Genomic DNA, 27609 nt, shown 5'->3' on the forward strand with positions numbered 1-27609 from the left:
GAAGTGGGAGTAGACAGAAAAATCTCTAGACAGATCAGATAAGAATGTTCACAACAAAAGAAACTTTCAGGATAGATATGTGCTGATCTGGTAGGAGGAAGTGACCTGTCTGAACATTACTGGGGGAAGGACTAAATAACAGGGGAACAGGGGGTCATGATGCGAGAAATGAAATGAAGGCAAGCAGGAAGCCACAAATTATGTTAGATAGTGGAAGGAGCAGGCTCCTCAACAGCACAAGTGATGCAAAGTAATGAAAAAACAGTGGGGTCAAACACACATCTGTATTAAATTAGTTTCATACAGTCAGCATTCGGAGTCTAATTCCACTTTAAGCATTAAAGTGCATTTTGTGAAAATAGTATACTACAAACTCTCAGAGAGCCCTTCTTAAATTAGCACTAACAATATCACAGAAAACATTATTCATCTTTGTATAAATACTCCAAATACATTTGAAGCCATTCTCCAGACATATGGATTTGTACATGACTGTTTAGGTATTCATTAAATTTATGCAAATAGGCAAATTTCATTTTATGTACAATGATATTCAGTTGCACTGAATGTGCACAGTATAGAAAAAATAAACCAAACTGACATGCCATGGAGAACACTAACCAGCCATTGGTTGCTGCTAGCAATGCCAAACGTGTACGATTGCTTGTATAAAGGCAACTAAAAACTATCTTATGGTAGCACAGAGCAAAAGTTTATCAGCTGCAGGCTCAAACCAATGCTTCATACCTTTTTGCACTTTATCACAAAGTAGAAAGATCTCATCTCCTCCTAAGCAACTCCCAGAATTCTTGTTAACTCTGCAAATCTTCAGTTCAGCAGTGTTGGGAGCTCCTATAATAGGACAAAATAAATACCACACAAATTTACATTTCATCAAAAGCAGTAACAGATGGATAAAGTGAATGCTGGTTTAAAAAGGCATAATACACAAACAAAGTAACCTCTCGTAAATAATTTAGGGATGATGGTGGTGGTGGTGGGGGGACAACTGAAAGTCGGGGTGTCTGCTTCCCAAATGTCTACCCGACTTAGTCACTCTCCCCAATTTTCCATTTTCGTACAGGATCACCACATTATAGAGCAGAGATAGAAATTAAGGCACTCGGAGAATTGTAATTAATACCTTTACAGAGACGATGATATGAGAGCCAGGTGCTGGTTCCTAGTAAATTGATAGACTGTTTTCTCATGTTGTAATTTAGTATTCTTTGGGAGAGAGGGGGGATTCAATTTCACCCAGAATACCACCGATTTCTGCTTGCGGCTCCCAGAGCCGCAAGCAAAAAGCCAGGTTTTAAATTACTGTATTAACGTGCACCATTACCATATTAATGGTAATAGGACGCAAGCCACATTACCTTTTACAGTAGTGCTGCCTATTGAATTCGCTTATGGTATAGACCACAAAATGGTTGCCTCCAAAATGTGCCATGTGCTACTTGTGCCTTAGCTTGCTAAAATTTACTTAGTCAATCTAATATTTTAGATTTAGAGCCAATATCTTACTGTTGTCATAAATGGGCTGAGAAACCACAAATTGCAGAGGACAAAGCCCTCCGTTCTGGTCACGTATGTAAACTTGAAAACAGAGGCAAACAGTGTTCAGGTCATAGTCAGACTTGAGATCTTCCGCAGCAACTGGAAAAAAACAAAAACAAAACATATTTAAGATAAATACAATAGTAATAAAAAGTGGACAGAATAAAAAAAAGGAGATATCACCATGCATGCTTATTGATTACCATTAAAAGGATTATTGTTCGTCCGAATACGCTGGGCAATGGCATCCTCCACTTCCCTCTTTTTCACACACTGGATGCCCAAGTTCTGGAAACTTGTTACAAATAAAGAAAGTACATAGAATCATAAAAGTTTACCAAGCAAAGCGAGTATTAGTTTGCTTCAAGGAGAATTTACGTCACAATCAAAATCTAAATATTTTATTTATAAAAATAAAAGGTAAGTGTTTATTTTACAAGTATTTGTACTCTTAGGAGGTTAAAATTGTTAATTACCTGTGAATACTGCGATCTGGCGATAGATCAGCCTCATAATACCCATCTTTGCAATCCTTTCCAACCAATTCATGAGGATGTGGTTTATAGGGAGAGTCTTTAGAGACGAGAGAAATCCTTATACGGGCTGGTCCATGGTAATTGTTTACCTGAAAATGTAATTTCATGATGAGTTAAAAGGCACTGCAAGTTGAAAATGTTTTCTTTGTTTAACTGTGACTATGTCGGCTAGCATATACAATCTCCTGTGCTAGAGCGATAACCTAAGACAATGTGTATGAGCAATCTAAAGCAGTTGTGTCGGCTGCCTGTCTGCCATATTTTCAGTCATTTCTGGAACTTGCCACACTCACAATTATGTCACAAACCTTGTGCCAGTAATTTCCCTAAGCGATTGTATTAAAAAAAAAAAAAAAAACATTGTCATATCACCATAAAAGTTAGAGGAATGCTTTGGGCAGAGAGAAAGAATTAAAGGTGATCAGAAAATTAATAGCCACTATAGTTAATTGTAAGCCTGCAAACCAACCTATTAACACATCATAGGAACTACATAAAATTACTATAAATATAATGTATAGAATCATCCCTCAGTAGTTACAGTACACAAAGATATACTAACCTAGTTAAATTTAGGTGTAAAGTTAGGAAAAAAGAAATAGAAATTTAAAGAATTAAAAATCCCGTCAAACAGATGATAAAATAAAATCACACAGATTATTTTACAGCTGGTTTCTGCTCAACTGAAATGTCACAACAGACCAAACTGACTAGGTAAAATAAAGTCAAGATTAGACACATAGGGCCCGATTCATTCCCTGGGACCACTTTACAGATGAAGAAAAATAACTTTTTATTCTAAGAACTGGAGTTTCAAATACAACCAGTGATTCTGGAGCCTCAGTCAGCTATCATCATGAAAAGGTACTGATGTTAAACTGCTGAAGTACTACAAATAAACAGGCAAAGTTGAGGACCGTAAATGCAGTGGTTGGCCACTGAAACTTAGTGCATCAGATGAAAAACACATCATGCTTACTTTCCTAAGAAATCAGAAGACGTCCAGCAGTGCCATCAGCACAGAATTGGAAATTAACAGTGGGACCCAGGTACACCAATCAGAGAAGTCTAGTCACAAGTGGTCTCCGTTGAAGAATTGCGCCCAAAAAGCCATACCAAGCAACTCAACTATGCACAAAAACATAGGAGCTGGGATCCACAAAAATGGCAGCAGGTGCTCTGGACTGATGCATCAAAATTTTAAATATTTGGCTGTAACAGAAGGTAATTTTTTTGCCGAGGGCTGGAGAGGGGCAAAATAGTAAGTCTCTGCAGGCAACAGTGTGAAGCATGGCAGAGGTTCCTTGCAAGATTGGGGCTACATTTCAGCAAATGGAGTTGGGGATTTGGACATGATTACTGGGTGTACTCAATGCTGAGAAATACAGCCAGGTACTTATCCATCATGCAATACCATCATGGAGGCATCCGATTGGCTCCAAATTTATTCTGCAGCAGGACAATGACCCCAAACATACAGCCAATGTCATTAAGATCTATCTTCAGTGTACAAGGAGTCCTGGAAGTGATGATATGGCCCCCACATCATCGAGTCTGTCTGGGATTACATTAAGAGACAGAAGGATTTGAGCAAGCCTACATCCACAGAAGATCGGTGGTTAGTTTTCTAAGATGTTTGGAACAATCTCCCTGTCGAGTTCCTTCAAAAACTGTGTGCAAGTGTATGTAGAAGAATTGATGCTGTTTTGAGGGCAAAGGATGGTCACACCAAACATTGAGTTGATTTAGATTTCTCTTCTGTTCATTCACTTTGCATTTTGTTAATTGATAAAATAAACTCAACACTGCTATTTTTGAAAGCATTCTTACTTTGCAGCAGTTTTTCCACACCTGCCTAAAACTTTATTCTATGTCGAACAGTTAAATAATTTAAGTGTCCACTGGAAAACCCCTGCTAAAAGGGGAAGAATTGGGACATCTTGACCCTAACTCCCTGTGTAGACAACCAGGTGTATATGGAAAAGAAAGTTAATATATTCATTCTATCTTGGAAGATCTTTGTTTATGTAACACCAGCACAAAGGACTCAGGGCCAGGAACTTTAATGCCATTAGGACAGGGTCTGTGCGAGCCAGTATTCCAGGCCGGGCGACATAGAAACTGTCTAGCTAAATGGTAGTGGTAATACTGCGGGAGGATATGACTCTAAAGGATACCAAGAGTGTTACTTTGGAGTGCTGACTGCAAGAGGCTGCTGAAGGGTACACACTACCATTTACCCTATACCTTGTGATCATCTGATGGTGTTGTGCTCTCGTAATAAAGCCTTATTTTAGATATATTCTGGTCTGCCAGAGAGGCGAGTCCCACGGAGGGTAACCACCGTCCTAGTTAAGGGTGGTTTCCTCACAAGTTTCATACAGACTAGGACGTAATTACAGCCAACTAGGTGGAGCGACAACTGTGGTGGACAGTGTGTTAGCATCCCCAAGGCAAGTGGAAATTATAAACACAATTATATAAAAAATTAATGGAAATTATTGGAAATTATAAATACAATTCACAACAGGTTAAAATTGATCTTCCTACTTCCCTAAGAGAAACCAAAATGAAAACAAAATTAATCTAGCTGACAAAGAAAAACTTATTAAACATGAGCATTTTTTATAACATTATAACGTTTTTACCTGCACGAGTTAATGGAACTAGAATTACAACCACAGTGCAGAAAAAAAGGCAAACTAGCGGCTAGTTTCTACCACTGGTTTCTTTTCATATAGAAGTACAACAAGGCATCACAAGACATTGCGTAGACAAACTAGTAACACGATATCTATCCCAGGAGCCTGTAATGTTGACCGCATCACAGATCAAGGAAGTCCGATTTCCCTAAGGAATTGAACCCCTAACTGAACAGGGTAGGGCAGGTTGACATTACGAAAGGGGGACACCATGCTGTTTCAGTATCACCAGCAGTCTGCCATAGACAAGCGCTGATAGCAGCCCGATTTTGCCGCTACTAGACTAGGCTGTGCTCTGGTGCTGGCAACACTTTTAGGGGTGAGGTTCGGTATATTGTGAATAGGCCAAGTAGGCCCCTGGTTCGGTATAACATGAATAGGGCTAATAGATTGTTAGGAGAATCTGAGAAGGATATAGCAGTCATGGTACATCGGCAGCAGTGAAAAGTTATAAGTAGATGGACGGTATTCAAAACAATTTCAGGGGTTTAAGCTGTAGATTTATAGCAAGGACCTCAAAAGGTAGTATTTTCAGAAACAGCACCTGAAAGATGGGGAGTTTTTATAAAGTGTGTCCACTTTACTCACAGCTCAATTAGCAGTGTACAGCTGTTTTTAGGTGAAGACTGTTGGAGATTTTAAACTGGGGGAGGGGGGGGTGCAGTGTATATATAAGGAATGGACTTAGAAGAGGCAGTGCTGTAAAACTGTCAAATATATGGTAAATCAAGGAGCCTTTCAAGAAAAACAAGTTTTAGAAAATATGATGGTGGAAGGGACCTATGAATGTGGGTATGACTGAAACACGGATGGATGAAAATCATGACTGGGTAGCGATAATGGAAGGTTACAGCATGTTTTGGAAGGATACTAAAGTGAAGAGGGTTGAGCATATATTACGTGCGTAAGATCTGTCCTGTAGAAACATATATATGTGAAAAAAAAAGCCAACACCAGCAAAATAATAATTTGTGTCTGTTATAAGCCACCAAGCATAAACATTTTGTTGAAATTCAATGATTACTACAAAATGAAAGTGCAGTCCACCTTATGGTAGATTTTACCTATCCAGATATAAAAAGAAACAGGTTTCTGGTGACAGAGAAACCGGAGCATTGCAGTTGGACTTGGCGATATCTAAAAGAGCAGCTTATTTCTAAATTAAAAATGAAGGAATATTTAGAGAATAGTGATCACAACATAACATTGACTTGAGTTTCAATAAAATTTTTTGGAAGATGGCTACAAGAATTATGTATTTTAGAAGCGCTTTGTTTAATCAAAGGGGGATGGGAGGACTGAGAAGAAATGAGGGACTTGAAGGTTTGTTTAGCGAGGGAGAGGGCAAAGCAGAAAGAGGAGAGGATGAATTTGAAGTGAAGGAAGTCAGCCAGGGATCGAGATTTTCTCCAGAGGCGTTCGGCAGTGGGAGAGCACTTTTGGAGGAAGCGGGTGAGTTTGGAGTGCCATGGTTGGGTGATAAGGCGGCGTCGGCGGATAGAGGAGGCTGGGGCAGTAGTGAGGGAGAGGTTATAGAGAAAGGATGCCTGGTCAGGACAGGCCAGAGAGGGAAGGGGTGATAGGAGAGTTTCAATAGAGGAGAAAGAGGTAGGGTCGATAGCGTCAAGGTTGCGCCTAGTGAGGGTGGCCTTAGGCGGAGCGGGAGAAGGGGAGGAGGAGAGAGTGAGGGAGAGGAGATGGTGGTCAGAGAGTGGGAAGAGAGAGTTCGAGAAGTCAGAGAGATCACAGAGGTGAGAGAAGACAAGGTCGAGGGAGTGACCAAGACAGTGGGTGGGGGAGGAGATCCACTGAGTAAGGCCAAGAGAGGAGGAAAGAGCGAGAAGTTTGATGGTGGCGGGGTCAGAACAGTTGTCGATGGGGATATTGATGTATTAAACATATAACCACTGCCCAAAACCCGGCGTTTCATCCAGCATATCACTTAACATCGTTGCCCTGATTTATAATTGCCACAATAATTCATAAGTCAATGGTGCCTCCTCTTATATTATTAATGACAAGACAGCTCAAACAGGCTAGTTAGATCAAACTTGCTATCAGAAGCAGGTATTAAAAGCTGGTGTGTTTTGTCATTTCTAATCCGCCACACATCACCAGTGGTTTTAAATTCAACCCTCAACCCGCCCTATAGTAAATGCGGCAGTTTGGAGCTCTGAATCGCCAGGAATTTATGGCATTTTGCACTGGATTATAATTGCTGGAGGAAGCGCTGTTTGATATACGTTTACAGCCAAGACAGATGAAGCATATGAAGTGCTCTTATTTAGACACTCCTCTGAACTCCAATTGGTTCCCACCACTTCTTATGTATCTGTTTAATAGCCTCAAAAGTATTTCAACTTTTTCCCCACCAACTCTCTGGTTGATGCATGTTACAAATCAGAGCTCAGAGAAGAGTCTAAGTAAGAGACTATCTTTTGAGAGTAGCTCAGTGGGCATTGGGACTATGCTGAAGACATGAAAGACATGAAATGAGAGGATTGTGAAAGAAGAAAGGCTAGGAAAGAGAAACATTAAATGTTTCTCAAGACAAGAATGTGTGGTGTATTTTCTGTGGTTGTGTATTGAGCAGCAGTCTTATTCAGTGACCAGCACTAATTAACCCACAGGCTAACCACAGTGATTTGGGGGTGATACAAATGTTTTGGGTATCTCCAAAACAATTATCTCCAGCACATGCTGGCTAGGCAAGGGCTATTAAGTATCGAACAAGGGAGCCTGCAGAGATGGTCTAGTTTTCTCCTCTTGCAGGTCCCTTTTCTTACCCTAGTCACCACCATTACCAGAGTGACTAGGAATTTTAAAAAGAAATGCAGTTTATAGAAGGATCTGCCCTGTATTCTTCCTGGTACGGTCTACTACAATGAGCCAAGCTCTGACCAGCCTGGGGATTTACCAGCTTGATTAATGGACACCGCATGGTCCAGGATTCCACAAACTGTTGGCAGCCCAGTCTTATGCACATAAACACCTATGTCTTTCAATAATTAAGCTGGCCAAAATCAATTCCAGAGCAAGAATACAATTTCAGTGGTGCAGCTTCTTGCTTTTCTTTTGTACAAATTGCACGATTAATGAGGAAACCGAGAAATGCATAGAACAATCCATATTACTGACATCACTCAATATCCTGATGTAACTATTCACTCATTGGACTAGAAAGTCTGCAATGCCAACCCTTTCTTCTGTATGCACTGGTAAAAGAAATCGAAAAGACCCCTGCACAGCATGAGAAAAGTTTGCTTAGTAAAGATGAAGTGTGAGATTCTTACCACTAATCTACACAAAACCTAAAAAATTAAACACATAAGTATTTACTCTCCTTTGTTTTAATAATTTGTAGAAGCACCTTTTTATCTGCAATAACAGATGAATCTATTTGGGCAAGTCGCTGGTGCATTTGAACACTACACTTTTCTCCCACTCTTTGCAATACTGCTAGAGAACCACTGATGACCACCAATTGATGTTTATGTGATGTATTTAAGCCACCTTTAAAGTGGCTTTTTCTGTATGCTTTGGTCATTGTCCTGCCGGAGTAAAAACCTCCTCCAAAGTCCTAGGTTTCTTACAGACTTCAACAGGTTTTCCACAAAGATTTCACTATTTTTTGCTCCATCCATTTTGTCTATTTTGACAAGTTCTCCCAGTTTTCGCACACGATAATGCTTAATGCATGAAACACAATACATTTTTTGCTTCACTCTACTTTATACTGTAATTTTTCAGGCTATTGTGACTATAAGGGACTTTCCGCGCCCATGTACCCATAGAAAAGTATAGGACAAGCATAGGAAGTCCTACTCCGATCTTTCTGCATGATATTTATACTCTAGTGCAGTGGTGGGTAACCTGTGGCTCTGAGCTTTGAAATGTGGAGCATCAACAAAGTATAGTTGTCCCGGTGTCAGCAGGAGCAGATTTCAAAACATTCAGCTGACCGGCTGACTGACAGCAGCTTTACTTTGGGTATATCTGACAATGTGTGGTGGTTGATAGGCATGTAAGTGATATGTGTGGAGGTCTGCTGGCATGTGGGGAAATCCAATGGGCTTGTAAAGCGGTCCAGGGATTGTAGATACGGAAGCAGCAGAAGCTACTATGGAGAGACTATAAGTACCGTATATACTCGAGTATAAGTCGACCCGAATATAAACCGAGGCACTTAATTTTGCCACAAAAAACTGGGAAAACTTATTGACTCGAGTATAAGCCTAGGGTGGGAAATGCAGCAGCAACTGGTAAATTTCAAAAATAAAAATAGATACCAATAAAATTACATTAATTGAGGCATCAGTAGGTTAAATGTTTTTGAATATTTATTTCAAAGAAAAACAGTAAACTAGCTCTGTAAGTGGAAAAGAGTCAACAAAACCAATATGGTATCAACAATAACTTTAAAAGTACAAAAACCTTAGCTCAATCAGCAACCAAGCTAAAACACAAGAGTTAAAATCCTTCAAAACTGGATTCCTTCTCATCATCTGTATGTCCAAACAGAGCTTCAACTCTATCTGGTGTGAGGCTATCAGCATAGACATTGTCGTCATCACAGAGTTCGCAGTCATCACCATTACTGCTGTCGTTCTCATACAAAGCGCTGTCTTCACTGCCATCCATAGCATTACTAATGCCACATTTCTTGAAGGCATGTTGCACCATGTCCTCTGGAATCTCTTGCCATGCATCACGAACCCACTTTGCTACCAATTCTATGTCGGGCTTCCTCAGATTTCCAACTTTTGTCAGTTGGGCTTGACCAGATGACATCCATTCATGCCACATCTTTCGCACACGGTCTTTGAAAGGTTTGTTTAAACACACATCTAGGGGCTGCAATACAGATGTAAGCCCACCTGGGATAACGGCCAAAGTAACTTGAGAAGACTTTGCCAATTTTTTTATGTCATCAGATGTGTGGGCTCTGAACATATCCCAAACTAGCAATGATGGTTTTTTCTTTAAGGCTGTTCCTGGACGTCTGTTCCAAATTTCTTCCAGCCATTTTTTTGTTCCGTCTTCATCCATCCAGCCTTTAATATGTGCATGCACTGTAATTTGTGGTGGGAATTTGACCTTTTTAGGCAAGGTCTTTCTTTTAAAAATAATGACAGGCCGCAGCTTAGTTCCATTAGCCAAACATGACAGAACGACTGTGAAATGTTTTTTTTCATTTCCTGTGGTTCTGAGTAAAATAGTTTTTTCTCCCAAACTTGCCACAGTTCTGTTGCTAGGAAGATCAAAGGTCATAGGTGTTTCATCCATATTCCCAATATCTCCCAGGTCAAAGTTATGGATCCTTCTTTGTTTTATGATGAATGAATGGAATGACATCACTTTCTCTTCAAGGTCTTTTGGCAACTTCTGTGAAATCTTTGTTCTTTGCCGCAAACATAAGGCAAACCTATTCATAAAGCGGGTACACCATCCTGCTGACGCAACAAAATTTTCAATGCCTGGTGCTTTTAATTTGTCATCTTTAGCCAATTGAAGGGCACGTAAGCGAATTCCCATACGTGTCACGCAGTAACCATTTTGACGACACTCTATAACCCATTTATGCAATTCAGTCTCTAGAGCTTCATATGAAGTCGTTAAACCACGTCGAGCCTTTTTTGCCTTTGGAATCTTTTCCAAGTCAGCTTTCATTTTCCGCCACTCCCTCACTTGTTTTTCGTCAACACAAAATTCCCTACTTGCAATACTGTTATTGCTCTCTTCTGCTCTTGACACAACCTTAAGTTTGAAGCCAGCTTCGTATGACCTGCGTTTTTGTTTTGGTCCAGGATTAGAAGTACTGGGATCCATTTCTAACAGGATAAAAAAAAACATCTAGTATTTTATGCACTTTATTATGCTCATCTTCTTTTTTTTTTTTTTTACTTTACTTTTATACATTCAGCTGAGACCCCAGGCTTCCACTACAGTGGAAGCACATTCATTAGAAGCAGCGGCACCCAGCAGTTATGCTGCTCTAGATAACAGTGACCCCCCCCTGTCAGGATGTGTGCATTGCAATTAGTGAGGGCATCTCGGCTTCTCATCAGCACCCCTCGCCGTTAAGTGCTTTGGCGCACAGTCCAAATTCTTGAAGACACACATACTTTCGGTTGCTTTATTTGTGAAAGATGGGTGATGATGCAGGGTTGAATATCTGGGCGGCACGGTGGTGTAGTGGTTAGCACTTCTGCCTTACAGCACTGGGGTCATGAGTTCAATTCCCAACCATGGCCTTATATGAGTGGAGTTTCTATGTTCTCCCTGTGTTTGCGTGGGTTTCCTCCAGGTGCTCCGGTTTCCTCCCACACTCCAAAAACATACTACTAGGTTAATTTTTATTACCGTACTTTTGCAGAAGAGAGACACGTGTACTAATGTTATTATAGTAAAATGATGGAGTTGTGTTTTTCTAATTACATCTTCCAGATATAACAACAACATACGGGTAATCCATTATATACAGTTAATGGGGGAAAATACCAACAAGACATTTCACATCCCCTTGTTAAATCCTAGAGGGATATGGGGGAATGAAGTGTTAACACACAACACAAGACATTTCATTGTGTCTTTTTTGCGATAATACAACCACCAATCGTTGATGGTGACTGTATTCAACCTACCAGGACCACAATGCACGATTACAATTCCACAGACACCATACTGAAGCTAAAAGGACTAAAACTAATTATATACTTATTGAACACTCAAGCGATGAGCGAGTTGTTCTACTGATGGCATGCAGCAACTTCTACATTCATGATTTATGGTTTTTATGCGCATGTTACAGTACGGTCATTACCGGTAATTAACCTACCGGTATATATCTGTTGCTATAATATTGTACAATATTTTAATTTGCTATCAATGCACTGATTTTTTATATGTACTTTGATATTTCATTGCATATTTACATTGATATATGTGCTACAGGATATTATTTTCACAAATTACCGTATATTAGATATATTCCATATTTTTACTTTGGATATAGTATACTGTGGGCACAGAATTGTATTTTGTAACGAGGATGGTGCCTGCCTCCATAGCTTCAGCCCTTAAGTTCCACTTAAGGGCTGAAGAGAAAGAGACAGAAAATATTAACTTACAAGTTTGGTGAGAAAAAATCAACTTTCAAGAGCTTGGTGCCTAATGCCGAACTTCCGGTCGGTGGAACGCACATGCGTTCCACTGCGGAACTTACGGCAACAGGCACCAAGCTCTTGAAAGTTGATTTTTTTCTCACCAAACTTGTAAGTTAATATTTTCTCTCTCTCTTCAGCCCTTAAGTGGAACTTAGGGGCTGAAGCTATGGAGGCAGGCACCATCCTCGTTACGGCCGTGCATTGGTGTCCTGGAGCATCACTCGAGTATAAGCCGAGGGGGGGCTTTTCCAGCACAAAAAATGTGCTGGAAAACTCGGCTTATACTCGAGTATATATGGTAGCCCTCTCAACCCTTCTCCGCTGGACACAACAGCGAGGTAAGATCTGTGCAGAGCTGCGCTGATTTTGATTATTCTGAACGTTTGTGCAATGTTGGATACATTTTTTTTTTGCTTAGCAAGATATTGTAAATTGTGTTATATTTTCAGTGTACGTTTGTACGGTATGTATGAGCATGTTTATATACAGAATATATGTATATGCACACACATATAAAAGGCAAAGTTGGCTCCTTGCAGTACCTATAGATATTTTTTGGCTCTTGGTCTCTGACTGGTTGGCCACCCCTGCTCTAGTGAAATGAATTTGAAACAAAAATGAGCTTTAATCTTACGGTAATCTATAAATGTATATTAATAAAAAATATTAAAAAAAAAAACACTTCAGTATAACCCCCCCACCTCACTGAAGTATTGCCCACAATAACAGTTATGTTAATACCGTTCACAGGAGACAACTAAAATATAAATAAATTTAATAAAATAATTATTTTTTTCAGTGCCGATCTCTTCACCCATTCTGTGTGTGTCAAAACACATGTGTAAACTGCATGATGAAGATGCATATTTGAAATGCTTTTTTATATGCTTTCTTAATGGGGTTTCTACACACAAGTATAAACTGCATGTGAAACACCTATCAACCACATTGTGGCTATAGGCATTTTCACATACTTCATTTCACATCCAACTTTACTGCACTTTTCAATGGCAATGCCAATGCATTGAGTGAATCAGGTAGAGAAGTGGAAACTTGGGTGAAAGTTCCCTGCATCACCCCATATTGAAGTAGCCCCTTGGTCTCAAAGGAACCAGTTTTCTGGCAAACTCTAGGCAAGATTTTATACAAATTTTCTTTCAATGGTTTTCTTGTAGTCACCCTCCCATAAAGTACAGATTTGTAAAGCACACCAGCTATTGTTGTCTAAAAGCACCCTTCACGACAAATGCTCAATTTTAGAGTATGTCCATTCAGAGTTGTGCAATATTCTCTCCGTTTCTTTATGACGGACTTGACATCATAAAGTAAATGTATTTGAATTCTCTTTATAACCTTCCACTTCAGTAACCTTCTTGCATTTTCTTTAAATGTTACTTGACCTTCACGATGAAACTTTTATTTGAAAATGCAATAACCATCCATAACCATCCCTTTGCTGAGGTACATCCCATAGGATGTACCTCAGCAAAGGGAAACAATACTTTAACTGCTAAAGCCATGGTAAGAAGGAAGCACACATAATACAAGCTGCATTATATACATTTTCTCTCTTTTTTTTTTTTTAAATGATCCTCTTTAAATTTAAAATGTTTGGGTATACGCACTGACCTTAATAGTGGGATGTGTTTTTGTTGTATCTGTACTTCTCTCTCCAGGAATACTTCCAGCAGAGCGTCCTTCACACTTGTAGCGAAATCGCATACCACGCTGTTTTGGTTGTTCAATGATTTCCACATAAGGTACTGAAGGCGACATACCTATACCTGTACCTGTAAATACAACAGCAATGAAACATCAAAACTGGTGAAGTGGAACCTGAAAAGAATTGAAAGGGGGACATTCAGGAAAAAGTGAAAAGCAAACAGGAGCAGTCAAGCAAATGGTAAGGAGAAAGACCAATAACAAGTACAAGCACAAAAACAAAACAAATGAAATGAAGGGCACAAGAGAGAAAAAGAAAATGTAGAGACGTGTCAAGAACTGGCAACGGATAAAGAAGAGAGAGAGAAAAAGATATAAAAACACACAAACATAAAATTTTATCCAGAAAATTAAGAGTGAGACAAGTGTGAAAAATGAAGGTAAGAAAATTGCTATTCGAGAGGATAGGCCATTTCTTACTTGACATAAACCAGTCATTTGGCATAATAGACGTTATTAGATCTGCGAAGGGAAATAAAAAAAGAAAAAAAAGAAAAACCAACATGATCATCAGCTATTTAAATAGTGCCACTAATTCTGCAGTACTGTACAGAGAACTCACTCATATCAGTCCCTGTGCCATTTGAGCTTACAGACTAAGTCCCCTAACATACACACACAGACCGAGAGAGACTAAGGTCAATTTAATAGCAGCCAATTAACCTACTAGTATGTATTTGGAGTGTGGGAAGTAACCAGAGCACCGGGATGAAAACCACGCAAACACAGGGAGATCATATAAACACCACAAAGATAAGACCCTGTTCGGGAACTCATGAATCCCAGAGCTGTGAGACATAAGTGCTAACCACTAAGCCACCGTGCTGACCCAACACCCGAATACATACCCAGAGCGGTAATCCAGCATGAATTCAGACCTGATGTACATTATACAATTTCAAACAAAGTTCATGAAGCATTCCTCTTCCTTCCTCATAAGGCAGCCTGGCTCAAGCCAAATGCATATGCACAACAGAGAAATGCAAATAAAGATTTTGGGAGGGCAATAACACATATTGGAAGAAGAAAATGTAAACATGCCTGACAGAATTGGCAGGCAATATAGTGTGTAAAATATATATAAATCAGACTTTACCACAGCCTTCAAATCTTTTGATGCTCTTTGAAAACCCATCTCTTTTTTTGGAGGTGAACTTATCCCCAATAACACTATTCACACTAATGCACCCTCACAACTGTCCCAATCTCCACTGAGCTACATTTGCTCCTCTTGTTTCAGCTGTGCCCTCTTCCACTTAAAATGTAAGCTCTCTAATGAGCAGGGTCTATAATACCCCTTGTTTTCATTTATTTTGTCTACTATGTATGAATGACCCCGCTTTATATATGGACTTTTTCCCCCTACTGTACTGCGCTTCGGAGCACTGTGGCGCCTTACAAATCTACGATAAATTATATAAAAACACACACACACGAAAAGACAGCCCACATCAAGGTTATTGCAAGAAATGTATAGTTTATGTATGTGAACATATTTTTGCAAAGAGGTGCAAGAATATGTTTTCCAAGGGTTGCCAGCCAACAAAATGGTTGAGAACCATTGATCTATAACCTTACAGGTTTATACTTGGGCTCATCCATTCCATGCTTTGATGCAGTTTGTATCACTTCCTGTATGTAAACTCTACTGAACAGGTTCCTCATATTTTGTCAAGTCATGTTTCAGTATTGAATGGGACTATGACTAACAGGTCTGGACACATTTCACCAACAGTTACAGGTCTTAGAATTTAAAGAAAAATTGCAAACCGCCCAAACATTTTTAAGGGTTGGGCTTTGTACATGGATAATCAGCATAACATACCACATAATAACAAGCATATCATGTCTCAAAAAAGTCATTTCAATACCAGCCTGTATTTTCAGTCTACGCTCTTTATGTACCCAATAGTGTTAAAATTATATGTTCGATATATAATTTTAATGCAAGTTAGGCACATGGGAAAAAAAAAAAAAAATCATTGTACTAAAAGAGACTGTACATGTTGGTGTAAAGCAATTTTAATGCACGCAGACTTATTTTGAAAGTATACTTGCTTATAAAAAACATTCATAAATGCAATATGGTTTTTGTGTTTTTACTTGCATTCTAACGTCACATTTCCGACACCAAGGGATATATTTACTAAACTGCGGGTTTGAAAAAGTGGAGATTGTGCCTACAGCAACCAATCAGATTCTAGTTATAATTTATTTAGTACATTTTACAAAATGACAGCTAGAATCTGACTGGTTGCTATAGGCAGCATCTCCACTTTTTCAAACCCGCAGTTTAGTAAATATACCCCTAAGTGGCATCTTACTCTGAGAAACAGCATTTCCAGAGATCAGAATAGTACCAACTCTTAGTGGAAACCCCAGTCACAAGATCAGTGATTAAATAATAATATCATGGTATTATGACACGAAGCTCAAAATACTGGGAAATAGTTCTAATGTCGAATAGCTAATGAACTATGGTGAAAATGACAATACAAAGTGAAACTTTCCCAGCCAGTATACACTTAGGTCTCCAGTATAGGAAACCAGGCAATGCAATGAAGCGATTAGCTGACCAATTTGAGCTACCTCAATTTAATAAGTCCACCATGCAGTTACAGATTAGATTCTGTACACAGAGCTCTTGGCAGCCTGGGATTTATTTATTCATCTTTACCAGTCCTCTATGGAGGCAGTGGGGATAGGACAAACGGACAGTGAGATAGACAGCAGAATTACAAACTCCAGGTTGATCCATCTTAGATGGCATCAGGTGATGGATAGGCTAGTTACATTCTCCAACATTTGTGGAAATACTGGGACTTGTATTTTCACCACAGCATATCCCAAGGGTACAATTTCAGAGGAAAATATTTTTAAAAGGAGTGTCATCTAAGCCAGAATTTGGTGGGAAAAGTTGTAATATTTTTGCAATTAAATTTCAATAATCCATTTGGCTGAGGTACTTTCCTGAGAATCACCAAGTGCACACCATGATGTCACCGATTGGCAGGAGGAAACAAAAACAAAACAAAAACAAACAAACAACCACACATAAGAGAAGAAATAAGAACATGCAGGTAATTCACAACCAGACATGCTTGTTGTACACTGGAAGGGAAATTTTGCATAGGCACTACCCTTCTACTCTCTGGGGGAAAAATGAGCTTCACTTGCCAACTGCTAGACTAGATAGAGAGCAAGAGTATAAACAAATTCAAGAATAAGAGGGGGTCCTGAAAAACAGGGGTTAATCATTAGTAGCCAGGAACTACTACATCCCCAGGGATTGCTGGACCCATGGCTGCTGCAACAGGCTAATTCAAGACTGAAGGCTTGAAAAGAAACCTGGAAATGACAATGCATACAGACCAGGAGCACACAGGAGCTACTGTTAGAACAGAGCTCCTGCTATTTGTCATCCAACATACCTCCATAGCCTGCAGAAGACACACCATGAGTACTCGCACCTACACAGGTCCCCTCCCATGATTTTAACCAACCCCACGGAGATCACTTCTGCAACCATGACTATAGCAAGTAAATGAACTAGTGTAAGTATAAATAAAAGAAAAAACATAACAATTGTGTGCGAAAGTAAGAGGGTAGTTCGGCGGTTCCCAAACTGTGCGCCCAGCCATAAAAAAAAAAAAAAAAGGAAGAGCACATAAACTTACCAATCCGCCGGGCGCCGGGACCCAGCAGCCTCCTCTCTCCCGCAGCTGTCACTGAATATCGACGTCAGTGACAGCTGCGGGAGAGAGGAGGCTGCTTGGTCACGGCGCCCGGCGGATTGGTAAGTTTATGTGCTCTTTCTTTTTTTTATGGCTGGGAGAAGCGGAGGAGGGCAGCGGGCAGCAGAGAAGGACAGAGGGCAGCGGGAAGCAGTGGAGGGCAGCGGGAAGCAGTGGAGGGCAGCGGGAAGCAGAGGAGGGCAGAGGACAGCGGGAAGCAGAGGAGGACAGCGGGAAGCAGAGGAGGACAGCGGGAAGCAGAGGAGGACAGCGGGAAGCAGAGGAGGACAGCGGGAAGCAGAGGAGGACAGCGGGAAGCAGAGGAGGACAGCGGGAAGCAGAGGAGGACAGCGGGAAGCAGTGGAGGACAGCGGGAAGCAGTGGAGGACAGCGGGAAGCAGTGGAGGACAGCGGGAAGCAGTGGAGGACAGAGGACAGCGGGGCAGCAGAGGAGGACAGCGGGGCAGCAGAGGAGGACAGCGGGGCAGCAGAGGAGGACAGCGGGGCAGCAGAGGAGGACAGCGGGAAGCAGTGGAGGACAGCGGGAAGCAGTGGAGGACAGCGGGAAGCAGTGGAGGACAGCGGGAAGCAGTGGAGGACAGCGGGAAGCAGTGGAGGACAGCGGGAAGCAGTGGAAGACAGAGGACAGCGGGAAGCAGTGGAAGACAGAGGACAGCGGGAAGCAGAGGAGGTCAGCGGGAAGCAGAGGAGGTCAGCGGGAAGCAGTGGAGGACAGCGGGAAGCAGTGGAGGACAGCGGGAAGCAGTGGAGGACAGCGGGAAGCAGAGGAGGACAGAGGACAGCGGGAAGCAGAGGAGGACAGAGGACAGCGGGAAGCAGAGGAGGACAGAGGACAGCGGGAAGCAGAGGAGGACAGAGGACAGCGGGAAGCAGTGGAGGACAGAGGACAGCGGGAAGCAGTGGAGGACAGCGGGAAGCAGTGGAGGACAGCGGGAAGCAGAGGAGGACAGCGGGAAGCAGAGGAGGACAGCGGGAAGCAGAGGAGGACAGAGGACAGCGGGAAGCAGAGGAGGACAGAGGACAGCGGGAAGCAGTGGAGGACAGCGGGGCAGCAGAGGAGGACAGCGGGGCAGCAGAGGAGGACAGCGGGAAGCAGTGGAGGACAGAGGACAGCGGGAAGCAGTGGAGGACAGAGGACAGCGGGAAGCAGTGGAGGACAGAGGACAGCGGGAAGCAGTGGAGGACAGAGGACAGCGGGAAGCAGTGGAGGACAGAGGACAGCAGGAAGCAGTGGAGGGCAGCGGAGGAGGACAGCGGGGCAGCGGAGGAGGACAGCGGGGCAGCGGAGGAGGACAGCGGGGCAGCGGAGGAGGACAGCGGGGCAGCGGAGGAGGACAGCGGGGCAGCGGAGGAGGACAGCGGGGCAGCGGAGGAGGACAGCGGGAAGCAGTGGAAGAGGACAGCGGGGCAGCGGAAGAGGACAGCGGGGCAGCGGAGGAGGACAGCGGGGCAGCGGAGGAGGACAGCGGGGCAGCGGAGGAGGACAGCGGGGCAGCGGAGGAGGACAGCGGGGCAGCGGAGGAGGACAGCGGGGCAGCGGAGGAGGACAGCGGGGCAGCGGAGGAGGACAGCGGGGCAGCGGAGGAGGACAGCGGGGCAGCGGAGGAGGACAGCGGGGCAGCGGAGGAGGACAGCGGGGCAGCGGAGGAGGACAGCGGGAAGCAGTGGAAGAGGACAGCGGGGCAGCGGAGGAGGACAGCGGGGCAGCGGAGGAGGACAGCGGGAAGCAGTGGAAGACAGCGGGAAGCAGAGGAGGACAGCGGGAAGCAGAGGAGGACAGCGGGAAGCAGTGGAGGACAGCGGGAAGCAGTGGAGGACAGCGGGAAGCAGTGGAGGACAGCGGGAAGCAGTGGAGGACAGAGGACATCGGGGCAGCGGAGGAGGACAGCGGGAAGCAGTGGAGGACAGCGGGAAGCAGAGGAGGACAGCGGGAAGCAGAGGAGGACAGCGGGAAGCAGTGGAGGACAGCGGGAAGCAGTGGAGGACATCGGGGCAGCGGAGGAGGACAGCGGACATCGGGGCAGCGGAGGAGGACAGCGGACATCGGGGCAGCGGAGGAGGACAGCGGGGCAGCGGAGGAGGACAGCGGGAAGCAGAGGAGGACAGCGGGAAGCAGAGGAGGACAGCGGGAAGCAGAGGAGGACAGCGGGAAGCAGAGGAGGACAGCGGGAAGCAGAGGAGGACAGCGGGGCAGCGGAGGAGGACAGCGGGAAGCAGTGGAAGAGGACAGCGGGAAGCAGTGGAAGAGGACAGCGGGGCAGCGGAGGAGGACAGCGGGAAGCAGAGGAGGACAGCGGGAAGCAGTGGAGGACAGCGGGAAGCAGTGGAGGACAGCGGGAAGCAGTGGAGGACAGCGGGAAGCAGTGGAGGACAGCGGGAAGCAGTGGAGGACAGCGGGAAGCAGTGGAGGACAGCGGGAAGCAGTGGAGGACAGCGGGAAGCAGTGGACGACAGCGGGAAGCAGTGGAGGACAGCGGGAAGCAGTGGAGGACAGCGGGAAGCAGTGGAGGACAGCGGGAAGCAGTGGAGGACAGAGGACATCGGGGCAGCGGAGGAGGACAGCGGGAAGCAGTGGAGGACAGCGGGAAGCAGAGGAGGACAGCGGGAAGCAGAGGAGGACAGCGGGAAGCAGTGGAGGACAGCGGGAAGCAGAGGAGGACAGCGGGAAGCAGTGGAGGACAGCGGGAAGCAGTGGAGGACATCGGGGCAGCGGAGGAGGACAGCGGACATCGGGGCAGCGGAGGAGGACAGCGGGAAGCAGTGGAGGACAGCGGGAAGCAGTGGAGGACAGAGGACATCGGGGCAGCGGAGGAGGACAGCGGGAAGCAGTGGAGGACAGCGGGAAGCAGAGGAGGACAGCGGGAAGCAGTGGAGGACAGCGGGAAGCAGAGGAGGACAGCGGGAAGCAGTGGAGGACAGCGGGAAGCAGTGGAGGACAGCGGGAAGCAGTGGAGGACAGCGGGAAGCAGTGGAGGACATCGGGAAGCAGTGGAGGACAGAGGACATCGGGGCAGCGGAGGAGGACAGCGGGAAGCAGTGGAGGACAGCGGGAAGCAGAGGAGGACAGCGGGAAGCAGAGGAGGACAGCGGGAAGCAGAGGAGGACAGCGGGAAGCAGTGGAGGACAGCGGGAAGCAGAGGAGGACAGCGGGAAGCAGTGGAGGACAGCGGGAAGCAGTGGAGGACAGCGGGAAGCAGTGGAGGACAGCGGGGCAGCGGAGGAGGACAGCGGACATCGGGGCAGCGGAGGAGGACAGCGGGAAGCAGTGGAGGACAGCGGGAAGCAGTGGAGGACAGAGGACATCGGGGCAGCGGAGGAGGACAGCGGGAAGCAGTGGAGGACAGCGGGAAGCAGAGGAGGACAGCGGGAAGCAGAGGAGGACAGCGGGAAGCAGAGGAGGACAGCGGGAAGCAGTGGAGGACAGCGGGAAGCAGTGGAGGACAGCGGGAAGCAGTGGAGGACAGCGGGAAGCAGTGGAGGACAGCGGGAAGCAGTGGAGGACATCGGGGCAGCGGAGGAGGACAGCGGACATCGGGGCAGCGGAGGAGGACAGCGGACATCGGGGCAGCGGAGGAGGACAGCGGACATCGGGGCAGCGGAGGAGGACAGCGGACATCGGGGCAGCGGAGGAGGACAGCGGACATCGGGGCAGCGGAGGAGGACAGCGGGAAGCAGAGGAGGAGGGACAGCGGGAAGCAGCGGAGGAGGGACAGCGGGAAGCAGCGGAGGAGGGACAGCGGGAAGCAGCGGAGGAGGGACAGCGGGAAGCAGAGGAGGACAGCGGGAAGCAGTGGAGGACAGCGGGAAGCAGTGGAGGACAGCGGGAAGCAGTGGAGGACAGCGGGAAGCAGTGGAGGACATCGGGGCAGCGGAGGAGGACAGCGGACATCGGGGCAGCGGAGGAGGACAGCGGACATCGGGGCAGCGGAGGAGGACAGCGGACATCGGGGCAGCGGAGGAGGACAGCGGACATCGGGGCAGCGGAGGAGGACAGCGGACATCGGGGCAGCGGAGGAGGACAGCGGACATCGGGGCAGCGGAGGAGGGACAGCGGGAAGCAGAGGAGGACAGCGGGAAGCAGTGGAGGACAGCGGGAAGCAGTGGAGGACAGCGGGAAGCAGTGGAGGACAGCGGGAAGCAGTGGAGGACAGCGGGAAGCAGTGGAGGACATCGGGGCAGCGGAGGAGGACAGCGGGAAGCAGTGGAGGACAGCGGGAAGCAGTGGAGGACATCGGGGCAGCGGAGGAGGACAGCGGACATCGGGGCAGCGGAGGAGGACAGCGGACATCGGGGCAGCGGAGGAGGACAGCGGACATCGGGGCAGCGGAGGAGGACAGCGGACATCGGGGCAGCGGAGGAGGACAGCGGACATCGGGGCAGCGGAGGAGGGACAGCGGGAAGCAGTGGAGGACAGCGGGAAGCAGTGGAGGACAGCGGGAAGCAGTGGAGGACAGCGGGAAGCAGTGGAGGACAGCGGGAAGCAGTGGAGGACATCGGGGCAGCGGAGGAGGACAGCGGACATCGGGGCAGCGGAGGAGGACAGCGGACATCGGGGCAGCGGAGGAGGACAGCGGACATCGGGGCAGCGGAGGAGGACAGCGGACATCGGGGCAGCGGAGGAGGGACAGCGGGAAGCAGAGGAGGACAGCGGGAAGCAGTGGAGGACAGCGGGAAGCAGTGGAGGACAGCGGGAAGCAGTGGAGGACAGCGGGAAGCAGTGGAGGACAGCGGGAAGCAGTGGAGGACATCGGGGCAGCGGAGGACATCGGGGCAGCGGAGGAGGACATCGGGGCAGCGGAGGAGGACAGCGGACATCGGGGCAGCGGAGGAGGACAGCGGACATCGGGGCAGCGGAGGAGGACAGCGGACATCGGGGCAGCGGAGGAGGACAGCGGACATCGGGGCAGCGGAGGAGGACAGCGGACATCGGGGCAGCGGAGGAGGGACAGCGGGAAGCAGAGGAGGACAGCGGGAAGCAGAGGAGGACAGCGGGAAGCAGTGGAGGACAGCGGGAAGCAGTGGAGGACAGCGGGAAGCAGTGGAGGACAGCGGGAAGCAGTGGAGGACAGCGGGAAGCAGTGGAGGACAGCGGGAAGCAGTGGAGGACATCGGGGCAGCGGAGGAGGACAGCGGACATCGGGGCAGCGGAGGAGGACAGCGGACATCGGGGCAGCGGAGGAGGACAGCGGACAGCGGGGCAGCGGAGGAGGACAGCGGACATCGGGGCAGCGGAGGAGGACAGCGGACATCGGGGCAGAGGAGGAGGGACAGCGGGAAGCAGCGGAGGGGGGACAGCGGGAAGCAGCGGAGGGGGGACAGCGGGAAGCAGCGGAGGGGGGACAGCGGGAAGCAGCGGAGGGGGGACAGCGGGAAGCAGCGGAGGGGGGACAGCGGGAAGCAGCGGAGGGGGGACAGCGTGACAGAGGAGGGGGGCAGCGTGACAGAGGAGGGGGGCAGCGTGACAGAGGAGGGGGGCAGCGTGACAGAGGAGGGGGGCAGCGTGACAGAGGAGGGGGGCAGCGTGACAGAGGAGGGGGGCAGCGTGACAGAGGAGGGGGGCAGCGTGACAGAGGAGGGGGGCAGCGTGACAGAGGAGGGGGGCAGCGTGACAGAGGAGGGGGGCAGCGTGACAGAGGAGGGGGGCAGCGTGACAGAGGAGGGGGGCAGCGTGACAGAGGAGGGGGGCAGCGTGACAGAGGAGGGGGGCAGCGTGACAGAGGAGGGGGGCAGCGTGACAGAGGAGGGGGGCAGCGTGACAGAGGAGGGGGGCAGCGTGACAGAGGAGGGGGGCAGCGTGACAGAGGAGGGGGGCAGCGTGACAGAGGAGGGGGGCAGCGTGACAGAGGAGGGGGGCAGCGTGACAGAGGAGGGGGGCAGCGTGACAGAGGAGGGGGGCAGCGTGACAGAGGAGGGGGGCAGCGTGACAGAGGAGGGGGGCAGCGTGACAGAGGAGGGGGGCAGCGTGACAGAGGAGGGGGGCAGCGTGACAGAGGAGGGGGGCAGCGTGACAGAGGAGGGGGGCAGCGTGACAGAGGAGGGGGGCAGCGTGACAGAGGAGGGGGGCAGCGTGAGAGGGGGCAGAGTGACTGGATGCAGAGTGACTGGATGCAGAGTGACTGGATGCAGAGTGACTGGATGCAGAGTGACTGGATGCAGAGTGACTGGATGCAGAGTGACTGGATGCAGAGTGACTGGATGCAGAGTGACTGGATGCAGAGTGACTGGATGCAGAGGGGGCAGTGTGTCTGGATGTAGAGGGGGCATTTTTGCATACAACTAAATAAGTATTTCTGTCCTGACCTAAATACTTATTACATTTTTTTGACCCAACTACTTCTAAAACAGGACTGCTCAGTAATTATTTTGGAGGGGTGCCTTGAAAAAATTTGGAGACTCTAAGGTTGCCGTGAACTGCAAAAGTTTGGGAACCACTGGGGTAGTGTTTGTCAATATGCTTGGTGGCATAAAGATAAAAACTACCAAAAAGAAACCAAAATTTATACCACTACTAAACACAACAAATATGTAAAAAAGTAATAGAAAGCAAAATTGAAAAACTAAAAACAAAACAAATTAGTGTCATAAAGGGTCAAATGCTATAATGATCTTGTGTGTAGTTGGGTTAAGTTTTAAACACTACAAGGTTACAATTTCACAAAATAAATCTCTGCATGCAGAAAAAAAAATTCAATACAGAAAACAGTTCATCAGTTGGGTAACAGAAGACATAAAATGTGCGTATTCCCCTCAAAAAATCTGGAAAATAACTAGAAGAAAAAAGGAAAATACTGTGCAAAATACATAATGTATTGACAGCTGAAGACAGATCAGTACAATACATAAGTCCAGTTAAAAGAGGTAACAAAGTGGCTGCCAAAAAGAAAGCCCAGCCCCCAGAACGATTCAGATTAAAATGCTTAGTCATCTATATAGTTCACTAAATAGAGAAATTATATCACAGATAACTAGGAAACACAAGTTCATAGTTGTAGGTATTCATAATGTTATACAGGCACATTTATGATGAACTATACTGGTCTGTTCATGAGAATGTTTTATGTTTAGTTTTACTTATCTACCCCTACAATGTTGTCACATTATATTATAGATCTACCCCAGTCTCACGGTCCATGAACGAGAGCTGCTTAAGCTTTCTTCAAAGGCACGCCTATATGTTCATGTTCTAACCAATCACATCATAGCATATCTGTTACTAAAGAAATGTGTAGAGGCACTGGTGCATGTACATTGCGAGAGACACCAGTGTTGATTTAATGCTGAACACTAGCTAGGTATATTATGCAGGTCACTTGGCCTATATAATATACCCTTTTATTGGAATGCTTTGCACAGCTTTTATTTTTTTTTCCCAAGACAGCTGGATCCTTACTTTTGCGCTTGGTTTCTAGTTTTTGCATACATCATCATCATCATCATCATCATCTATTTATATAGCGCCACTGATTCCGCAGCACTGTACAGAGAACTCATTCACATCAGTCCCTGCCCCATTGGGGCTTACAGTCTAAATTCCCTATCATACACACACAGATAGAGAGAGAGAGACTAGGGTCAATTTTTGATGGCAGCCAATTAACCTACTAGTATGTTTTTTGGAGTGTGGGAAGAAACCGGAGCACCCGGAGGAAACCCACGCAAACACGGGGAGAACATGCAAACTCCAAACAGATAAGGCCATGGTTGGGAATTGAACTCATGACCCCAGTGCTGTAAGGCAGAAGTGCAAACCACTACGCCACCGTGCTGCCCATGTCCAAACTCAGTTTATGAGACAAACCTAAAAACAACTTGATGCTTGCAAAGTCTATCTTGCTTGGAGTCAGTCAGTAACTCCTTAGTATAAGCTGGTTAGAGTTGTACAACAAACAGAATTATGCATTTTTTATCCATACTGTATGTACCGGTATACCAATTTATATTCATACTCGCGTCTTTGTGCATTGCAAGTTTTTTGGATACTATTTTTTTCCCATTTCAGGGTGTTCACTGCACTTGAAAATGTCCACTGATCTCTATGACACTATATTGTGTCACCAAGGCTTAATACAAGCCATTTTACCTGTGCAGTGCTGTATTTTTCCCATTGATTGCTATGGCCCATTTCTTTATATGGAATTATGAACTACATGTAGAAACTCTACTGAAATCAATGTGCCACAACACAGGTAATTGCTTTATCCTCCACATCATTAATTAACGTCTAATCTCTACTGATGCATGATCAAATAAGGAAGCGCCCAAGACAGCCCTCACTAGTAGGCAACCATATTGCAGCTAGCCGTGGGAAAACGGTTTATGATTAGCTGAGCAGCTAAGGGGAGTCCAAGACACTTAAATCTTTGTTCATATTGCAGCAGGGCCTACAAAAAGGAGTAGTTGAACGTTCACTTTGTGGATTAGGGTTTTGTTTTTTATTTCTTGGATTTAAATAAAATCTTGGATTACATTTTGTTGCATGACTTGTATTTACTTTTAGATTAAAAACTACAAGAAATACCACCTGATTATGCTGTGTAATAAAATGGTGAATGACGGTATCGGGGAGTGGAGAATTTAATTAAACTATTCTTACTAAAATGTATCTGTGTTCTATTTACTAATATTTCATTTGGATAAAGAGCAGGTATCTTAGGGATCCTGTTTCCATTATATTGGGACCACTGGTGTGGCACAAATTGCTAAACCAGGTGTCCCGGTATCCACAGGTGCCTAGAAGAGATCCAGCACAGGGGTAGTAGTCTTTCAGGCTGCATAGGGGTTACCATGGAAAATGGGTACCAATCAAATCAACCAATAGTTGATTTTTTGAAAAATGCAAGCTCAAAGCCGACATCAAACATGTTTTACTCGTGTCTGGGAGGTTCATGGAGATCATGCCATTGACCTCAACTTGTTTAACTTGAGTTATCGCATTAGAGCAGATTCAAACGATGTTCGGCTATGCACATAGCAGACTAATGCGGTACAGAAATGTCCGCTCATTTTCTCTCGCATCTCTATGGGACGTGAGGGAAAATGAGAGTTAATTTTAGTAAAAACTCTAACGCTCTCCACGGAGACACATCGCATCACCTTGCGGCCAGTTGAATTCCCCCCATTGAATGAAGCAGGCAGTATTTGGGAGACAACAAAGGCATAGAAAAGGAGAGCAGTGTCATATTCCAGGCTCCTGGAAAAAAAAACAGGATAGACAATGACAAAACATGATATACAGGCAGTTTGTAGTTAAATATTTATGGTATCTAGATAAATTCTATAGCTATGATGTCCTATTTATCTCTTCCATGCAAATTATGTTGCATATATTTGAAAGGAAAATCTGATATAAATGGTTGGCATTTTTCTCTGGTTTTGTTTCAAAATATTGCCTTTTTGTCATAGCAGCTGTCCACTAAGCCTATTTAAGGCACATTTGGGTGTGGCTCACAAGCCAGCCCTTGCTAGATGTAGACCAATATACCTGGGAGGTGAGTGCATCTGATTTTAACTGCATTTTAATGGTGTTTAAAGCATATAGGTCAGTGTAGGACCTGCATATAATGAGGTGCCCTTGACGCTGGGATGCAGGCTTAAATGTTTTGATCAAAATATGAACCAATACCTCATGTTTTCATTTTGCTAGACACACTGATATGCAGTGTAAAGGATAAGCGCTAAAAACTGTCTTTTTGTTTTGTATACATATATGGGGATTTATATTGCCATGTAGCTGGTACCATATACAATATGGGATATACAAAGCGCAGGCTTATTACCAAGCTGCTGGTCCCATATATCATGTGGGATATACTGAGCACGGGCTTATTTTTTCTCTAGTTGGCATTAATAGTGTGGCAATCGCAGGTCAAATCTCATAAGTCTCACTTAAAAGGGAAATTATATATTTCCATATGATCAGGACTTAATTTTCATACACATCCTGTGTACAAAACATAAACAGTCTCTACAATAGACAAACATGTGCCCACGTTACAAAAACCATACGCACATAATACACAAATGATAACAGAGCTTATAAGAAAAAAAAAATGTATATTCTAGGGAATAATGCACCTGCTCTAGAGCCTCATGCTTTTATTTGGTCACAGAACTCTTTCATGACGTAATATACTTATTGCATACAGTACATAAATGCATTATCACACAT

At 45.7% G+C, this 27609-nt stretch overlaps 1 protein-coding gene across 4 annotated transcripts in view; it reads right to left on the reverse strand.

Annotated features, from left to right (window-relative positions):
• The window catches only part of RELA (RELA proto-oncogene, NF-kB subunit), a 38780-nt gene that overhangs the window by 9297 nt on the left and 1874 nt on the right, over positions 1–27609 (reverse strand). For 3 of the 4 annotated variants that reach the window (XM_075188695.1, XM_075188694.1, XM_075188693.1), the window contains exons 2-7: positions 14107–14148; positions 13594–13754; positions 2037–2185; positions 1764–1855; positions 1528–1659; positions 748–852 (exon numbers count right to left, since the gene is read on the reverse strand). In XM_075188695.1, coding sequence (XP_075044796.1) covers positions 748–852; positions 1528–1659; positions 1764–1855; positions 2037–2185; positions 13594–13754; positions 14107–14148 — 681 coding nt within the window. The remainder of the gene's footprint in view (positions 1–747; positions 853–1527; positions 1660–1763; positions 1856–2036; positions 2186–13593; positions 13755–14106; positions 14149–27609) is intronic. The other variant, XM_075188696.1, reaches the window with a different exon arrangement.

Source organism: Mixophyes fleayi, chromosome 10 (assembly GCF_038048845.1).
Source record: "Mixophyes fleayi isolate aMixFle1 chromosome 10, aMixFle1.hap1, whole genome shotgun sequence".
NCBI classification, from domain to species: Eukaryota; Metazoa; Chordata; class Amphibia; order Anura; family Limnodynastidae; genus Mixophyes; species Mixophyes fleayi.